The 20,949-nt window shown below is 36.7% G+C and overlaps 2 protein-coding genes across 2 annotated transcripts; one reads left to right on the forward strand and one right to left on the reverse strand.

Annotated features, from left to right (window-relative positions):
- On the forward strand, positions 502-2,642 carry LOC109841918 (nuclear polyadenylated RNA-binding protein 3-like). Its single transcript, XM_020410842.1, has 3 exons — positions 502-562; positions 673-1,628; positions 2,261-2,642. Exons 1-2 carry the CDS (start codon positions 502-504, stop codon positions 1,482-1,484), a joined length of 873 nt encoding a protein of 290 aa, XP_020266431.1. The 3' UTR covers positions 1,485-1,628; positions 2,261-2,642.
- On the reverse strand, positions 11,657-19,359 carry LOC109841919 (aminoacylase-1). The gene is made up of 5 exons (XM_020410843.1): positions 19,356-19,359; positions 17,435-18,036; positions 13,488-13,625; positions 12,302-12,541; positions 11,657-12,004 (listed from the first exon to the last, which is right to left on the reverse strand). The coding sequence occupies exons 1-5, from the start codon at positions 19,357-19,359 to the stop codon at positions 11,891-11,893; spliced, it is 1,098 nt and encodes a 365-aa protein (XP_020266432.1). The 3' UTR covers positions 11,657-11,890.

A 20,949-nucleotide genomic window follows, 5' to 3' on the forward strand; every position in this document is an offset into this window, starting at 1 on the left:
ACTGCATAAGGAGATGAGTAAGGTTACTTGCTCTTCGTTCTTATAATTGGGCTGGTGCTGTGTATGATCTACTGCATAAGGAGATGAGTAAGACAAAGTTGTCCATCACAAAGAGAGCCGTAGGAGAGAGGTCACGAGCTAGATACATGGGCGGGTTTGCCTCAGTATTGGTGGTGAGTTTTAATAAAATTATATAGTTTTATTTGCATATGTTCTACTTGTTGTAACTAAATTTGTTTTTTTAGGTTTGGTTTTATGAACTAGTGGGGGAGCTCAAGTATGAAATAAAAGAGGATTCCTTACACCCCATTTTTATTGAGAGGAAGTATCGATCATTACGGTGAAAAGTGATGATGAGGATAATTGAAAACCCAAAGTGTATTAGGAATTTCACTAGTCAACCCACCATATCATCCATTTTGAAAACCCAAAGTGTATTAGGAATTTCACTAGTCAACCCACCATATCATCCATTCCTAGTGCATCACGTCATCAACCGGTATGTACACTAGTCAACCCACCATATCATCCATTCCTAGTGCATCACGTCATCAACCGGTATGTACACTTCATATTATCTATTGTTGTCTTGTTGCTATCAATTTATTATATCATTCTCGAATGCTAACCCATTCATTGTGTTGTATTTGTAGGCGATGACATTACTTTAAGTACGTGAATTTCTTTCCAAAAACAGAGAGGAGTATGATGAGCTTATTGAGTTAGAGAAAAAGTTGATTAGTGGCGGTAATTGTGGCAATGAATACGAAGATGAAACTGAAGGGGAAGAACAAGAACAAGATGATGGGGAGGACGAGGAGGATGGTGATGATCCAAATGATGGGGAGGATGGTGGTGATACAAATGATGGGGAGGATGATGATGACAGTAATACTAATGTCGGGGGGAATGTCATTGAGGATGATGAGGGTAATGGAGGGGAACAAGGAGAACAAAGTCATGAAGAGATGGGTAAAGATGAAGAAAGGAGTGAGAAAAAAAGTGGTGGATCTAAATCCAAGAGGAAGGAAAAACAACCAGAGATGATTGCGGAAGAGCTCATTGAAGATGATGACTTCTTACCTATATCTTTTTCAAGGACATCAGTAAGGGACATCAAAGATAGGACCCCATCCAGTAAACGGGTCATTAGAGATAGGAAACATGTACCCGCACGTGCAAGACGTTCACCTTATACACAGTTGCGAGGCCGAGGCCGTCATGAGAAGAAGAAGGAGATAACTAATGTTTCTCAATTGCAAACGCCGGGGTGTGATGAAAAGAATGAAGTGATTGATGTTTCCCAGTTGCAAATGCCGGAGAAGAGAAGGAATGTCAATAGCGAGACTGATTTTATCCCTAAGAATTGCGATTACCCGGCGAAGGGAAAGTTAAATGAAAGTGAGAGGAAAGTCCTTGATGAGTTTTGTAAGAAGAGAATGAGCATGTATAATTTATCCCACACATGCGATTTTGCTTTATAAATTTCGTTTTTGTTGTGCTTCCTTTCATATTACATTTATTTAACTTGTGTATGTTTCATTTGTCATAGAGATGAATTTGTTTGGCAATCTGTTACCCGGTTAGATGTATATCATCTTCTTATTGGAAGCGCAATTTTCGATAGTGTAAGTTCTCAATGTTTAATAGTTTTGTGCATATTTCCATATTTTAGTTATGATCATTCTATTATGAATAATTTCGATGGTATAATAGAGAGATTTAAGAGGAAGATTGAAACAGAAGCATGTTCAAAACACATACACATCACATGATCATTCTTTGCCGTGAGTATTAGGAAAATTTACTATCATTTAAATTATTTTTTGTTAAATATTATGGTCATGTTTTAACAGAGAGCGTTACTATAAGATAATCCCGGTCATTGGGCAAGACAACTCAAGGGTCGACAGCTTTCACGTGCACGCTTCGAAGAATGCGAGAAGATTATTTTTCCTATTCTTAGCAGTAGTCATTGGCATTTGTTGGAATTGATTAAGGCTGAGAAAATTTTTTATCACTATTCATCACTCACATACATTAAATATCTTAATGATGCCAAGATGTTCATGAACAATTTCTTAGCTTGCATAAAGGATGAATGGAAAATAGAAAATGTGGATGAGTATAGTATAGAAACCCGACAGGTTCCTCAACAGGATGGGTATGACTGTAACTTATAATGTATTAATGTGATTGATTTTCCTAACATATTATTATTTTATTATGTAATCATTGATTGCGGCATTTGTTTGTGCAGGAGCTTAGATTGTGGTATTTTCATGATGGGATACATATATTCCATCATCAACGACACACCACCATTCATTCATCAGGATGATTGTGAACTTCTACGATCATAGATCGCTATTGCCTTTATCTCGGAGGAAGGAGAAAATCTGCTAGAATATGCTTTTACTCAGGAAGTAGACTCTGAATATACATGTCTTGGATGTTCTGAATGTTGAAGTTGCACAGGAGCTTGGATCTGTGTACTTGGCAGATTCATTTTGTGTTGATTGGTATATTCATTTTGTGTTGATTGTGTACTTGGCTGATTTGGATTTTGTGTTTATTGTGTAGCTTAGATCTGTGCAGGAGCATAGGGTGTTGATTTTTGTAGTGGTATTGTGTATTTGTTGTTTTATGCTGTAACTATGTTCTTATTGTTAAAATTCTGTGAATGTTGAAGTTGTGCAGGAGCTTAGATCTGTGTACTTGGCAAATTCATTCTAATCTCCATATTCTCATCCATTATAATTGGCTTCTCATCATCAGGAATTGGATATATAGGAAAGGAGTAACACTTGCGGTACACCTCCGTGCTGAAATAATCAAAAATATAGAGATACAATAGCTGATCTTTGTGCCTGATTAAGGCGGCCGCATGCTTGCAAGGTAGTCCAAGAACTTGCCATTAGCAACAAGTACACGTGCGGTTCTCCAAATTCACTCTAACAGACAGGGAATCATATACTTCATACAGAATCGACGTAGAAGGATTAACATGAAGACAATGTGCACCCTCGTTGATCAAGACAAGATGCTCCTCTACACTAGGAACAAGTGGTGTAGTCCATTTGTTGGATTGCTCACGTCTATCGTAGCTCATTTTCATCATCTTCACCCGGATGTGATCAACCAACTGCGCTATCGGTAAAAATCGGGCTTCCTTAATCCATGCGTTGAAGGACTCAGCTAGATTTGAGATTAACCACCCATACCTGCAACCATGTTATAGCTATAGGATTATTCAAATGTTATACAAGTTCAAACACACATATCAGAGAATTCAATCACAAAGATCAAAAATATGTAAAAATGGTGACCTCTTTCCAGGAAAATAACAATTAGCCCAATTCTGTGGGCTCATATTTAGCATTTCAATAAAAGCAATAGATGACTTATTCTGGAGCTCGTTGTATTCATTATGATAAGCATGAATTGTGTAGGCATAGGCAGCTCTCTTCATAATATGAACACAATCATCCCTAAGTGGTGCTGGTCACCTTTTCTTTGACAAGTTGTTCTTATAATTGGCCATTAAATGGCGGATGCAATAACTGTGATATGAACAATGGAAGCAATTCTTGACGGAATTTTGAAGTCCTTTGTCTTGATCAGAGATTATAATCAGCTCATCATTCAGAGTATATGGATCATCTGAATTGTACAATACGTCACGAATGCATTCAAGGAACCACTCCCAATTGCTCTCATTCTCAGTTCCACAAATGCAAAGAGCGACAGGAAACATTCCTCCATCTCCATTCAAAGTAGTAGTAGCAAGTAGAGTTCCCTTGTACCTATCAAAAAGATGGGTGTCATTCAAGAATAACATTGGTCTACATCCATCGACAAAACCCTTCCAACAAGCATAATATGAGATAAAAAATCTAGTAAATCTGCCATCTTCGTGTTCTAGATGGACGATTGATCCTGGGTTAGTTTCCATAACTTTATCCTTGTACCATCTAAGTTGTTCATATGAATGTTTTGCATACCCATATAACTCCTGTTGAGCAAGCTCTTTCCCACACCAAACTCTTCCATAGGGGATATCAATGCCAAACTCTCTCAGAAGCTTCTTTTTAAGATCAATTGAGCGGTAGGTGGGTTGTTCTTTTAGTATGGATTTCACAATATTTGCACCCACTTATGAGATGCCCATGGATGTCCCTTCTCTCCTATGCTTCCTCCGAGACAACTATGTGCACGACCAATTTTCTTCACATAAAACCGTTTGCAGTCTGTACGACGGTTACAATGGACCATCCATTCACAATCAGCACCTTTGCATTTTACTATCAATCTTCTAGGTTCATTTTTCAAATAAGCAAAGTTAAAACCGAGAGCAATTGAGTAATTTCCAAGACTTTGCCTTAGATGTTCAACATCATTAAATTCTTGTCCAACACTTCTAATGGCATGATACCATGAAATAGGAATCTGAATACTAGATCTCTCAACTTCATTTAATGCATTTTGTGAATTGGATGGATTATGCGTCAAGGATGCATGTTGTTTCGAAAGAGATATGGTAGGATTCCTACAAACATAAAACAGTTACCTTAAAGGACTAGAAATTAGAAACATTAATGAAAATTCTTATCTAGTACTATAGCTAATTGCCGACATATTATATCGTCATAATTTTTCTTTGAACTACAGAGAAATTAAATAAACATGGAATAATTTTGTGAAATATGGACCTTGCAATATACAATAAGTTCTTACCTTATATGAATGGTGTTTGCCTCTAAACCAAATAATGTATCTCGATCTATGTCAACATGCATCTTAACTATCTTCTTCTTGCAACTTAGATGTATGTCGAACATTGTTGACAAATCGACGTCATCATGGACATGTACAAACAATTCTTCTGTATATTGGACTTCATAAGTCAGCTTCACTGGACTTGAAAAAAAAGCAATTCTACTTTGCACCTCAGCCACTAAATTACCGAAAGTCCCCTTGATATTCATTGGAATCAAATGATTGTTTCCTCTGAAGTCCATAATTGCACAATATAGCTCTTCATCCATTACTGAAATTCATAAAAAATAAAATAAGTGGGGAACTAACTAACAATCAAATATTACCAAACAAACACAAGTCTAATATGCATTTTCTTATTGTATATGATATAATTCAACATCGACATTCAATATGCAATTCTCTACGTTTCTATACAATATAATTCAATATTCATTCCTAAATATTCAAAGGCCATATTTTCTACAGTCTATAGAAATGAGGAACAAATGGTTTTTATTTTGGGATCAAATAAAGAAAATATAGAACTTTTATATTGCTCAGCTTTTCATAGCACTTTTTAAAGAAAGTATAGCACTTTCCTAACTCTCACTACAAATGATGTAATCAACAGAATTAGGATTTTTTTCATGAGAAAATAGTAGTCTTAACATGATAAATGTTTTCTCATTTAAAAATGTAGACATTTCAACAAATCAAGATATAAAGATGGGATCTCAATCACTTTATAGTTACCTTTAAATGTCTTCTTTTACTGCAAGAAACGAACATAAGATCTCAACCACTGATCTGATGTAGGATTAATGTCTTCTATGAGGAGAAATATTAATGGAGGAGAGAGATTTCTCAAGAAGAGAGAATAAATTAATGGAGGAGAGAGAGAAGGAGAGAGTAATTAAAGATGGGTACCAAATTGGGGGTTGGTGAAGTGTGAGTGTAGCCCGCCCTTTTCTTCCGCCATCGTCACCATTAATGTCCTACTGTTGGCGGTGATGAGAAGAAGAGAGACATGGCAAAGTCGGGTTTCTCAATTTTGGGGAAAATACAGTATAGAGATAGAGAGGTATAATGAACATTGGGTTTAAAACTAAGTCACATGGGTATAATGGGTTTATTGGTGTTTAGTAAAGTGGATGTGTTTTTAAATAATTGGGGGTAAAACTTTGGGTTAAAAGAGAAAAATCCCTAAAAAATAAATGAATCCGAAAAGGTGTACACAATGTGAAGATTGTTATAGAAAATGTTCTCCAAAAATTTAAAACTACTGTTTCTTAGTGATTGCATAAATAATCAAAACAAGCATATTTTCCTATATAATTGAGATCAGTTATAGCGAGATGATTATAATATGTTTAGATTTCTATATATACCAAAGTCAATGGAAATGAATAGTGCTTATGAATACTACCTTCCATTTACCTTAGTACTAGTACTAGTACTAGTATCTTGGCACACACGATACGTGCATGACGCAAAATGTGGAAGAGTGTTGTAGTCGAATTATCAATGAAAACGTGGAATATTGTGTCATAGTTGAACCGTGAAGGAAATGAATGGTATGTTAAATTTTTTGGATTTTTCAAAGTTTGTGACTCACACAAATCAAGAGAGAGGCTTCTCTTAATACCTAGCATTACTATTCTAGTGCAAGCAACGTGTGCATGACGCAATTCACATGATTATTTATTTATTTATTTACTTGTTTATTTATGTATTTAGTTGTTAATACCATGATAACTTGGATAGAGAACAAATATTTATGTAATTTAAATGAATAAATTTTAATCAAGAAGTACTAACGGTATATTCAAAAGTTCTGTCAATGTTTTCTTCTCTTCCTAACATACATAGTCCGGTGGGCTGTTAAATGAACTTTGAATTTTGCTATGTGTGGTAGTTACTTTAATAAATGGGAGTAATGGGTTAGTTAAAAAATAATGGGGTTACTTATCGGAGTAATTACTGGTCTTTTTTCAAATTTGCCCTCAAACTAATTTCAACTTCTAAATAAATTTTGACGATGGTATTGTGTTTCTGTTGTAATCTGCCCTGTGTAGTAGTTTGTTGGTGCACACGATGCGTGCATGATTAAGTATACTTGTGCATAATAATAATTTTTAACTCTAATTCATCATACTTTACAAGGATCAAATTTGTACATAATCTAATGAAGGGATTTGAACCAAGAAATACTCATCACAGCTAGAAAACTCTACATCTACTTCTCCTTAGTCCTTACCCCCCCTATAGCATGAGTAATTGAGTGCATTGTTGAAGAATGTTGTGGATTGTAGATCAGATCGGTTAAAAGAGGACTGTGGGATAGTAGCGGGTCAGTTAAGAGAGTTTACTATAGTGGGTTCCTTAAAGAGAATTTGGTGAAAATTTTCTTGGTCTTTTCAAGTTGAGTGCTGCTACAAAGACTTCAAAATAGGGGACCCTGCATGGAACAGGTAAGTTGTCGTCTCCTTGTCCCGTGATGCACTATTTATGAACAGCGCATCACGGAACAGGAAGGCAACACATCACATGTCCCACTCAGGATGCCCTATTTTGGGGTCCCTTGACGCATTTTTCTTTCAAGTTTTGCCCTCAATTTGATTTCCAAATCTTATATAAATTTTGTGATGCACTATTTATGAACAGCGCATCACGGAACAGGAAGGCAACACATCACATGTCCCACTCAGGATGCCCTATTTTGGGGTCCCTTGACGCATTTTTCTTTCAAGTTTTGCCCTCAATTTGATTTCCAAATCTTATATAAATTTTGTTTATAACAACCCAAAACATCAGCAAGAACCCAAGTAAAAAGACCAAAAAGCCAGAAGAAGACAAAAACTGCAAGTAGCCATTACAGTGTTATGAGTCGACTCAGTACTGCTCATGAGTCAACTGATAAGTAGCCGTTACAGGCTAAAAACCAACTTATGGGTCGACTCATAAAATTCATGAGTCGACTCATAAACCATGGGTCGACTCATAAGATCATGAGTCAACTCATCAGAAACAAACTCATTTTCCAGCACAGTTTGTGAGTCGACTTATGACAGGCATGGGTCGACTCAATTTGATGGGTCGACTCATGATGTTGTAAGTCGACTTATCAGAAACAAATTGTAAACTACGCAGCAGTTTGTGAGTCGACTCAATACTGTTCATCAGTCGACTCATAAACATGTACACAGAAAATTTTAACTTTGAACCTTGTTAAAAAATATCAAATAAATACTAAAAAATGTAAAACTTTGGGAATAGTTTATAACCATGATATTAAACATATTTGTGAAGAAATTTTGGAAATTACATTTGCCATTTGTAAAAGATCATCGTTTTAGCAAATGTGCACATATATGTGTAAATATGTAAACATATACATTTGATTTTGATAAAGAGGTGTATTGCAAAACTTTTGTAAAACGTTTTTATAAACAATATACAATGTAAACATGATGTTAAACCAAAGCCACATTGTTTTCACGAAACGAAACAACTGTGTGTGTATAAATATATATTGAGCTTAGAAAATAACACACGATATATACAATAATACCTAAGTGATTGTAAACATGGCTGATCTGAATCTTTAACTCTGATATAAACCTGTAATAAGCCACAATCACTAGGAAACAAAATTAGTTATAAATTGTTTGTAAAATCATCAAAACAAAACAAGAGTGTAGGTTCAAAACCAGAACCCTAACAATATTTTCTACATAAAATTAATTACAATAATAAAAATATAAAAGGGTGAATTTTTTAGTCCAAGGGTTTCTTGGAATGACTGTATTCTTTTTGGGTTAAAAAAATCTTTAGAAATATTACAATATTAGAAAGTAATATTTCAGAAATATACAATATTAGACATTTTTAGGACAGTTAATAGACCGATTTAGAAGTAGATAAAAATTTAAAATTTCAAAGAGTAGATTAACTATCTAGATTGTAGATCTTTGTAATTAAGACATAAAATTGCATATGCATTTACAGAATAGAGTTGAGAATTTTGTAATTTTCCTCATAGAAAGGAAACTTATCAAAAGTAAAGGGATTTCATTTATTACATATAACTAGAACCAACGGAAAGCAACAAAAACACACGAATAATCATGTGAAAGATCACTAATTACCACTTTTTAATTTGTTTCTTAAAGTCACATCTGTAAGCTGATTTTCCTTTTTCTCAGATGAACTCTAGTCTAGAGGTAATTTGTCTTAGTCTTGTCAGTTCCAAGCTATCTATTAGTCTTTCGCTTCTCACGAATTAAAGGGAAACAAGTATTAAAATATAAGTTCAAAGGTGCAAAGTTCTAAATAATATCAAAGAGGTACATATCTATTCCTCTATATAAACGAGAGAATCTAAGATTTGCTGTAGCATTATTATTGTAGCAAACATGAAATTGAATACTTTGTTTTTGAAAAAACGTTACTACAACACAAGGGAACACTATGGCAGAGACGGGATATTGCAATAATTTAAATTTTAAAAAATACTATAGCAGTTAAACCAGAATTTCTATAATGAGAAAAAAAATATGCCGTGCTTTGCACGGTGTTCACACTAGTGTGTGTGTGTGTATATATATATATATATATATATCCCTTTATACAAATAGGAGGATCAGAGATTCACTGTTCATGCTACAGTAGCATTTACTGTAGCATTATTACTGTAGCTAATAACTAGTTTAAAATATTACTGTAGCACACGAGTGTACTGTAGCATTTAAAAGGTACTGTAGCAGAGCGGGATACTGTAGCACTTTCAAAAATTCAAATCATCCCATATTAAAAAAGCGGGATTACTGTAGCAAAAAAAAATATCGTGCTTTGCACGGACCGCAAACTAGTATATATATATACACACATATATATATACGTATACATATATGTATATATATATATGCCCCTATTTATTTTTAAAAGTGCCCACTTCCAAATAATTCTTAACCCAAAAACGGTACATTGAATTATTTTTAAATCCACTTTGTATTTTTATTAGTTTGTTGTATGTTAGTTTTTATTATTTTATAATAATTTGCTCTATTTATTGTTATAAGTGGTTAGGTATTATTTTTAACTTAAACCAGTAATTTTTGGCTTTTTGCCCAATTAATATAGCAACATTTGGGGTTGTATATGGATTTTTTGCCTATAAACCCAATATCTTGGCCTCATTTATTTATATATCCACCCACTTCCAAAAAAGTTTTTTGTTTATAAACCTAAACATTTACCGTTATTTATTTTTAAATTCACCCACTTCCATAATCACTCATAGAGCCAAAATACTCTATTAAATTTTTTGAATCTAATTTGTTTTTTAACATTTTGATACACAGTCTACGTTATTATTATTATTTTTTGTTATATTGCTATAAATTTTTGTTCTACGTGGTAGATAATTTGAGTTAAACCAAATGCTTAAATTATTATTTCCTTTGTTTTTTTCATACTAGTGCTCCAACTTCACGAACTGTAGGTGAGTTTTTTTTGTCTAATCCAAAGGTTTACCTCCATTTATTTTTAAATAGCCTCTTCAAAGAAAGGTTTTCGCCTATAAACCAAAAGCTCCACCATTTACTTTTAAATCTGCCAACTTCTTAGATCACTCTTAGACTCAAATTAATCAACCAAAATAAACTTTTTCTAAGTAGTTAATTATAGGATATGTTTTTAAACCAACTAAAACCGTTATTGTTTGGCTTCTTCATGCCAATCCGAGGCATCGTACGGGTCAATTTTGCTCGTTTAAATGTAATTATAAAAAGAAGTATCCTGCAAAAACTCCAAGATTTTTTCACCACGTATTTGCTAAAACTTCTCATAATTGATCTATTACGCGGTTTGCATGAGACTAGCCATCAGATCTCATAGAATGAAACTTAATTTTAGATCTCACAGAATGAAACTTAATTTTAGACACTCGGAGCCATTCGATGCAAACGTTTAAAGAGAAAGCGAAATGGTAGCCGATAAGAATGGTAATTGAGCAGGCATGCGAAATCACCACTACTGTGGAGTTGCCGGTGTCACACCTACGTTAAGGTAACAACAAGCGAGCAATGTCATCTGATACACCTAAAACTCCTACTGCACAGATACACAAACGTCTACCAAGAAAAAGATGGTAAGATGCAAAACGTACGTATACACACACATCAATTTGATTCCTCTGCATTGCCAGCAGTATTCTTCATATAAAATATACCGACTTAAACATGGACAAATTTTCAAAACCGATCCCTTTGGGTTTTTAATTGCAAAAAACGACCGGTTTTAAAAATATTTACAAAAACCGACCTGTTTTCAGCCAGGGGCTAAAAACAGGTCGGTTTTTTAAAATTTTTTGGGGAAACTTCACGGGAGTTGAACTCCCGTGAAGTTTTTCTCATAACAAAACTTCACGGGAGTTAAACTCCCGTGAAGTTTGGGAAAATTTTTTTCAAAAACCGACCCAGTTTCAACCAACTGGGTCGGTTTTTATAAATAAGATTGAAATTGGTCGTTTTTTGCAATTAAAAACCCAAAGAGGTCGGTTTTAAAAATTTGTCCACTTAAACATACAGGAGACAATGTCTTCAGAACCGCACTCCTATCCTACCCTTCTTTGGACCGTGGTGTCCAAATCTGGACGTACAAATTGGGATTGACCCACACCCCCAACATACACGCACAACACACGTGCGCGCACAGCAAAACATAAAAACATAATTAAAAAAAACAAGCAAACAAATGGAATTTTTGACTCTCTAATTTGTAGTCCTGCTATTTCAACACATTTCATCTTCTCAATAACTAATCAGCATAACTTAAAACAATATACTGCCCAGTTTAGGAACCCAAAAAAAAAAATCTAAGGACTTAAAGGAGGTCAGCAAAAAAAATGTAAATTATTGATTTATATCCATGTCCTACAAGCTTATCAGGGTTCATTAAAAAATATAACATTGCTCTTCATACAATGTACATAGTTTCACCAATCTGATCAATTATTACCACAACTTTAAGCTCTGTTGATGCTTGACACCGATACAATACAAATCTGACCTTAATACAATCCATCAATACTAGTAACTTCACTGGTGCTGCAGAAAAAGCCTTCAATTTACAACTCCGCCCTTGTTTCTGCATCCTTGGCGTGCTTGCTATAAGAGGACAGCTTCTTGATGATTGACTCATAGATCTCGATTCCTCTCAGGTACTCATCTTTGTTCAAGAACTGCAGAGAACAAAAAGGAAAGAGGAAAAAAAAACAATAAATCAGATGAAAAGCACATAGAAGGATGCAAAGTAGTTGGGAAGAGCTTCTGATGAAAAAAAAGATGCTAGATTGATGTCTGGATATTAAAGACACAAGACTAATAGTGTATGAAAATAAATAGTAAACTATCTATTCAAAACCCGCGAACAAATCACAAATTTCTCACATGGAATTTAGAAAAAAAAAGAGGCATATTGCTAAAAAGAACTCCTAGCAGTTAATAATGACTGCAGATGAAAAAAAATGAACACAAACCTCATTATGATCATGGAGCAAGATGGGAGTGTTTGCCATTGGGGAAAACCCAAATGCTGGTATTCCCAAATCACGGAAATAGCGAGCATCAGTTGAAGCTGGAAATATCTCTGGCTTGCTAAGTTTTCCACCAGCTTCTTTTACTGCACTTTCTAAGACTATCCACCATGGATTAGAACTGTCAGCAACTGTGACAGCTGGCTTTCCAAAATTATCATATATAGCAACCTTCTGTATAAACTGCACGAAGTGAAAAAGAAAGGGGGAAAAACTTGCTCAGAGAAAACTAATAAATTCTTCTTCAAATTGGGAGCAGTTTGGTAAGAACTGATCGGTATATACAATCTCAAATGGTAAGTACTAGTCTAGATGACATCAGATGAACAGGCAGTTTGAAAAAGGCTAGTTAGCACTTAAATATATTATAGGTTCCCCTACCTTGCACTTGTATAACCTGACTTGTTTCTAGCATTTATATACCCAAAGTTCCTAGATTTTACACTTTAATCCCTGTTGTTATGCAAGCATGAGAATTTTCCCATGTGATGTTAATAGAGCTAGTTTTAGACCTTCTAAGTTCTTAATGTTTGTTGAACTTATAATGTTAAACATACCTTGATTCTATGTTAAACCTACCCCAATTATATAGTGAAATACAATTATGGTAGGTGTCACATAGGAAACACAAAGGGCTTAAAAATTCCAAAATTAGCTTGTGAGTGTCACATGGGAAATTTCAGGGAGAAATTATTGTGTTTGCATAAAAGAATGTATTAAGGTGTGAATTTAGAAACTTCAGAGTATATAAGTGCTACCAAAACAATTGAGGGTATATAAGAGCAAAATAGGGGAGACTATAAGGAATATAAGTGCTATTAGCCTTTAGAAAATGAAACATGCACACAACAGGAGAGTTCTTTACTTCTGATGAAATAAAAATCATGGAACCAGATTTAAGTTTGTGATTGCTTGAGTTTGAACAATTCCACGTTTCCATAAAAAAAATGGCAAATAGTAATCACAACCAACTTCAACACTGAATCTTCTTTTTCTTGAGAAGATAATATTAAACGAAAAGCATAACCAAATAAGGGCTCAATTTTCAGCAAATGATGTTGAAGCATAAGACTAACAAAAAGGAAAGGACGTGTGACTTTTTTCATGATCCATGGAGTATAGTCCATACCTCAAATGTCATATTACGAGAAGATGGTGCCCACTCTTCAGCAATGCGTCGCTCTAAAGCCAAAGGATCAGCATTAGGAGGGACCCGAATATCAAAACCTGCCTCAGCTTCAGATGGTTGCAGATTCATGATGAAACCCTGAAGATGAAATGAAAGTAACGAGAAGAGCGGCATAAAATGCTTAGCTGCTTTCATCCCAAAAGAACATGGAACCAAATTGCAGAGACTGTACCTACATACTCATGGTCTTACATAATTTATCCCCTACATCTGCTTCATGAAGACAGATAAAGCTCAAGTATAAGAGAATATATAATACCAGTTTATTGTGCATATATATATATATAGATAGACACACACACACAAAAGTTGTTTCCAACTGATATGGTAGCAGGAAGATAAGTTGATAGCAACAATATATTTCTGAAGCTTGCCAATTGTAAACCCAATAGTAAATGTCACCACAAAAAGTTGGCAAAGTTAGTTCAGAATGCGGAAAAAAATTTAGTCTAATAAAACTTAAAGAGTTCTGGAGGAATAACCAACTATTTGAAAGAAAATCAGCTCTTGGAAAATTTTTGTACAGGTAACCTAATGTCAATTAACTGTAGCATTAAAACAGCAGATATATAAATAAATTCCTAAACTATCAAACAAGAGGCCTGAACATAGAAATGAAAATCTATGTAAAAGCAAAATTGTGAGAACATTTTGCTAGCATGTCAATTCCTGTTCCAGATAATTTTAGATGACCATAATGTTCACGCAATTACTTTTGCCCCTTCAAGGGGGGAAAAGGATAAGTGGGAAATGAAGGCATACCATAGAGCAAGCTATACGAAGGTTGGAAAGGTTGAGAATAAGATGTGATTGATACGGGCTGAAGGACGTTAAAGGAGATGAGAAGGGACCAAGATTGTGTTGAAGAAGAAAAATGGTACGGACAGCGTCTAGGACACAAAAATGTTGCAAAGGGCTCAGGGTGGCCTAATGAGAAAGGAAGCAGAACAAAGAGTGAAGAAATGCAGATTTTATGTGATTATAGGATACAGGAAAAAGCCATTACTACAAGGTCCAAAAGGAGAAAAGAAAACAAAGATGGGAGAATAAGAGGAAGGGTGGGTTTTATTATGCTATTTAATTATATCTTAGTTTTCTTTTCTGCGAGGTCATCACCGGCCGGTGGGCTCAAAGGGGCATTTTGTTGTTATGACTTATGAATAGTGGTTATTGTGCTGTTAATACCAGTTGCACAAACAATACAAATATAAGTACTAGAGGAATAACCTCCTGAGATTGTGATTTCTGTTGTAATTTGGAAATGGCAATTAAATGTGATGCCGATGAGAACCAGCTTAGAAGGGTTAAAGGCAAAGAAAAGAAAAGACATTTAACAGATGTACTTTCATCAGAACATTAATATTGAACAGCACCTGAGAAGAGTAACCTTAGTGTGTATATGTCCTACTGTTTTTAGAAAATATTTGTTGTCATGGAGGATTTCCAGTATCGTCTAGGAAAAGGCTGGAGTCTTTAGTTAGATTACTATTTGTTGAGCTTTTATATATCGTTTACAAAATTTCTGTCATATTTTACTTCTTTTCTGTCTTACTCTATACAGGCTAGCATTTCTTTTGGGTCTGCATATAAAAGTAATATCTATGTTGCACTGAATCATTGCAAAATGAAGAAGTCATATTGTGTTACAACAATAAGTGCAAACTCCAGTCCCTAGTTTCTAGGTTTGCGTTGTGGTTTACATTTAGCAACACGACCAACTTATCAAGTTTGCATCCATAGGTATGCGTTCTAGATGCAGTATCCATGTGTTGTGGGGTCTACTAAAGATTATAGTCTGCTAATGTTGATTTTACGATTTTAAAATTATTCACATGGAGGTCAGTTCCTTGGGATATCCATGATTGCTGTCATCATTGTCCCCTGGATTTAACCTAATGAAATATCCCCAAAGAGGGAGGCAAAATGGCTTATGGTATATGATAAATCATATACATATTTACTGTTACTTTCTCCATCGGTTTTTCAGAGTGAGGGTAAATTTTTTAATTTTCAGACCTATTCATACAAAAGAGCAGCTTAAAGGCTAGCACCCCCATTATGTAAACAGGTACAGTAAGGGTAATGTGTATTCTTTGCAACAGACATTAGGGTAAAGGTAAAGCACTAGTATTTAGGTAAGCATCAATATGACTAAGTGCCACACTGCCACCTTTTCCTTTCATCAGTGCCCCTTCTTCACCTACAACTCAACTGGACCAAATTAACTTTGTGAAATCAAAACATGAGTTGGCTGATAGAGTACGACCTCTTGCCAAAGGCTAACTTCTCTCTTTATTTCAAGTTTCACTCCTATAGTGTTCTCATAGAGTTTGCTAGCATCCTCATGTGGATAAATGCCCACAAGAACAAAATAACCTCACAAAAATGGTTAAAAGAAAATCTAGTAATCATTCACTCTTCATTGTCAGGAAGGGGCTGAGTCCTTAGGAGGGGATGGGTTGTTAGAGGGATTACCACATATTGCTCCCAGCCTCCATTTTTTGCTTGGCAGCTGAGGTTAAGAAACGAGGGTGGATTGGTTAAGTAGGTCCCTTATGCTGATTGTGGTGAACGGAGTAAGGGGTATATTGAGATTCAAGTCATTGGTCTATCAAGATTAGTGGTATTCAAGTAGCAGAAAATGTATCCTTACAAAAACGAGAAGAAGGAAGTAAATCTCTATGAAATAAGAACTAGGAAGTTTCAATGCATTTCGGTTATGAGAGTATAAAACCAAGTTGGCTTACCAAGAGTGCTTATATCATGTCATGGGATTCTAAGGCTGTCATTATATCCATTAAATGGGTCTGCTAAGAACAAATATTGAATCAATTTACATAGTCTACCGACTACCATATAGGAGCTCTCCTAAACATTGTTCGCTGACGTTACCCAAAGAGATACATAATAAAAGTAAGCTCTCCAATTTTGCATATCATGTAGAGGACTTCTCATATTAACATAATTCCCCAAGACTTAAGTCTCATTGTTCTCTTCGTGAAGATCAGCTATGACGAAAAACTAAATGACCGGTGTTTGATCTGGAGGATATCGTCTCAGAAATCAGAACTTACTATAAAAACGGGCTCATACCTGATTGGAATTAAGATGTGGATAGGACCGTGCCATTGGTCAAACGTGATGATTCTATGTTTATAGAGAAATGGAACAAATTCTAGTTCTGATTTCCCACGAAAAATCAATCCCCAAGCTAGTTCAAGCATCAAAATGGAATATGAAATCAAGAGCATGTTTAAGTGACTTTCCATCTCTTCTAGAATGGAAGATGAATCTGTCCATAGTATCCTTCCAAACTCTACTTGCAGTTATAATGAGTAAATTTGTCAATCTCTAAAGTTGCTTACATCTCCCACAACTCACACTCACTGTCACTATAGGAGCCTAAAACAGTTAACATGTAAAATCACATAAATCCTCCTGGAAACTAGTTGGGACTTGATTAGGGTTAGTCAAAATAGATAAACAGTTCTAACCATTCCTTTGCTACAATGTGGAGAAACTTCAGTAATCTCCACAAGGCTATTTCAAATACTTGTAGCATTGTATCAAAGATATCATTAATAATTCAACATACTTTTCTCAGCCGTTAATTTCCTTAAAGCCCATTAATCTAGCCCTTGTATAGATTTTCTGTTGCTCAGACTGACAGGCATTTTGCTTCTATGACCAGGATTCAGTAGTACTGAAACCAAAACATAATCGAAATAGGATGATTATCAAAGCAGTTATATATTTATTTTTTTGAGAATTGATTATCTAAGCATTTTATCCATGGACCCATCAATCTCATCAACTCATGTCAAACTAAACTATCAACAACAAACAAACAAACAAAGAAACAAAAAGAGCAATTCAGAAAAACTCACAGTGGGAGTTGGAGTCCCAGCCTTCAAATAAACCAAATTAACCGAAACAACCTCCCCTTCAGCCCTCTCCCCACTCTTCACCAAATCAAACTGGCTCCTCCTGAACCTCATCACGCTCTCCACACTCTTCACCAAATTCTCCATCGCACTCCCATCATAGAGCTTCGCCCCGTGCCCTGGCGCCCCCCTCGCCCTAATCCTCATCCACCAAGGGCTCCTCTCCCCGTGAAAAACCCTATACTCCTCCGTGGGCGAAGCCAACCCCTCGTCAAGAACCAACCCCACGTTCATTTCCTCGAAAACCTTGGACTCCGAGAACTTCTTCGCGCCATCAACCCCTCCGATCTCCTCATCGGGGACGAACGAGAAGTACACGGTCCGGCGAGGGGCGAAGCCCTGCTCGACGAGGCGGCGGGCGGCCTCGAGGGTACTGGAGGCCGACGAACTTGCATGTCCCTGGGGAGCCCGCGGCGAAGATGCGGCGGTGGTGGGTCCATATTCGGCGAGAGGGAGAGAAGGGGGCCCACTTGGAGGGCTCGGACGGGACGACGTGGTGCTTGGGAGTTGAGGAGGAGGGAGGGGAGGGGGGTCGAGCCGGCCATCTGATGAGGAGCAAGGGCTTGCTGGGGACGAACTTAAGGTTTGGATTCGAAGGGTAGGGCGTTTAGGGTTTGGGCGCAGGGTTTCGAGGAAGGGAGACGGCGGCGCGTTAGTCGGGGGTTGGTTGGATGAGGTGTTTATCAGGAGGTAGGCCTGGATCGAGATATTCGCCGCAGCGGCGTCGAGAGGATGAGGAGTGACGGGGTTCGAACGATGATGATGATGATGATTTGATGGCGGCGATAGGCAGGAGAGAGGAGGAGGAGAGAGAAGGGAAGGGAGTGGTCGAAGATACCCTTCATTTTTTGGAGGGAGACAGCGAGAGAGTCCGAGGAGGGTACTTTATCAGTCCGATTCAGGCCCAAGAAAGCATGTGTTTTCTAGGATTATTAATTGGGGATTTCATTCCTAGGCCCTTACTTAGCCTGGTATGCCGTCATTACGCGGCTGATCCTAAGGGCCTGTTTGGATTTGTAGGGGTGAAGGGAAGTTAAGGGAAACTGAGTGAAAGGAAGGGAAGGAAAGAGAATTCTCTTCCTCTTGGTTACACCCCAATTTGGGGGGTAACAATTTTTATACTATTAAGGGGTGAACCAAGGGGAACTAGGGTGAATTAACTTCACCTCCTAAGGGCCTGTTTGGATTTGTAAGGGGTGAAGGGAAGTTAAGGGAAACTAAGAGAAGGGAAGGGAAGGGAAGGGAAAGGAGTTCCCTTCCCCTTGGTTACACCCCAATTTGGGGGGTAACAAATTTTATACTATTAGGGGGTGAACCAAGGGGAACTAGGGTGAATTAACTTCACCTCCTAAGTGTTCCCAAACAAGGTGAATGGAGGTGAATGGTTCCCCTAACTTCCCTTCACCCTCATTCCCCTCAATCCAAACAAGCCCTAAGTGTTCCCAAACAAGGTGAATGGAGGTGAATGGTTCCCCTAACTTCCCTTCACCCTCATTCCCCTCAATCCAAACAAGCCCTAAGATTGGTAATTATAATTATAAGAGTAATTTGTCATTACTGAAATGTTATGTCCCCTTCCTGTCACATAAGTTTTGCTGAAGTAAATCACGTGATTTACTTTAGGGAGGACAGTTTAGATGTTTTTCAAAATTGTCAAAAACCCTGTTTCATGATGCCCTAAACTTATAATACCCCTTTTTAAATTATCTCGGATTCTCACACATTATATGCAATTTTTTGTGTTGTAATCTCATGCAACATCATTTGTGTTTGGATTGATGCAGTTGGGACACTATGTTCTCCCAACTAAATTTATGAGTGCCTGGTTGGATGTAGTTGCAACACAGAAATATTATTGCAATACCCATGTATGCTAAAAATGAGGGTGTTGCATCCGTGCTGAAGTTTTAGAGTGTTGCTATAATATTTGAGTTTGTAACTACATGTGAATGCAACAACTTGAGTTGCAACTACTTATAGATAAAACTACATTTGTTATTGCAACACCCTTTAACAAAACACACCCTAATACATATAACGATACTCATTAGAACATTAAAAAAGTAAAGGATCAAGGGCATTTTTTTGGTTAGTTGGTATGTTCCTCCCCCATTTTAGGGTGTGTTTGATTAGAAGGTGTTAGAACTACAAATGTAGTTGTAACATCATTAGTGTGTGTTTGGATCAACGTAGTTGGAACACTAAGTTCTTCCAACTACATTTATAAGTGTTTGGTAGGATGTAGTTACAACAAAGAAATGTTGTTACAACACCCACATATGCTAAAAGTGAGGGTGTTACATTGTCGCTCAAATCTGAGTTGCAACTACATGTGAATGCAACAACTTGAGTTGCAACTACTTATAGATATAACTACATTTATTATTGCAACACCCTCTAACTAAACACACCCTTAAAACATTGAACCTGAGCAGGCAAACCTCAACTCCAAAAGGTGGGACCTAGCCAATCCTCATGATTTGTTCTCCATACTCTAGCATGTATTTTCCTTCAAAATCTATAATGCCTCCTCCAAAACTATTGAGGTAGGATCCGAGAGATACATAAAAATGGGCATGACTCCACCGTAATAGGGAGAGTCGACCTATTTAATTTTTATGTTCGCCCTTATATCAAACAATAATACTGGTAAGCAGAATTAAAGCAGTGGAAATTCATATATAACACCTAGAATCACAAGGTTGCTAGCAAAATTCATTAAATACTAAAATAGCAGAAAAGATAAGGGAACAATAACACACCCCATAGTCTGATAATAAGCTACAATATACATTATTACATGTCTAACTACTCAAAAATACCACAAAAGTTAAACAAAAAAATTACTTCTACTCTGGCTACTATAGGAGCTGAAGAATTGGCAAACGTGACGAGAGAAGTGCAGGAAATCCAGTAGGAGAATTCAGCTAGGTAGACTGGTGATCGACCGTGAGTCAGCGACGGTCGACCGCGAACGTGCACAGGAGGGTAGTAGGATTCGGATCTGAAGACGGTCGACCGTCGCAGTCGACCGCGCCAACCCTGTAGGTGATTTTTCTCTCGGGATGAGATTTGGTCGACCGCCGCGGTCGATTGTCGGTTTCTTGTGATCGATTTAAGTCTTTGTCGTTTGGTTCGGTCGACTGTCATGGTCGACCGCGATACCTGCGCGGTCGACCTGCGCGGTCGACCGCCGTGGTCGACCGCAAACTGTTTTGGGCTGGGCTTTGGGCTTTCAACCCGTTTCGTTTTGAGTTAGTATATAACTCTAATCCTGATTAGTTAGGGTTAAGCAAGGATGTTTTTGAGTAGTCTTTAGGAGAGGATTGTTGCATCCAATTGTGGGAGATTTGTGAGAGATCTAGAGCTTTGTTTTAGGGTTTGATCGGTAAGATTTGTAACTCTACTTGTATTCTCTTGATTTCTAATAGTAAGAACTCCCCTCTTCTTATCCCGTG

This window comes from Asparagus officinalis, chromosome 5 (genome assembly GCF_001876935.1).
Source record: "Asparagus officinalis chromosome 5, Aspof.V1, whole genome shotgun sequence".
Lineage (NCBI taxonomy): Eukaryota > Viridiplantae > Streptophyta > Magnoliopsida > Asparagales > Asparagaceae > Asparagus > Asparagus officinalis.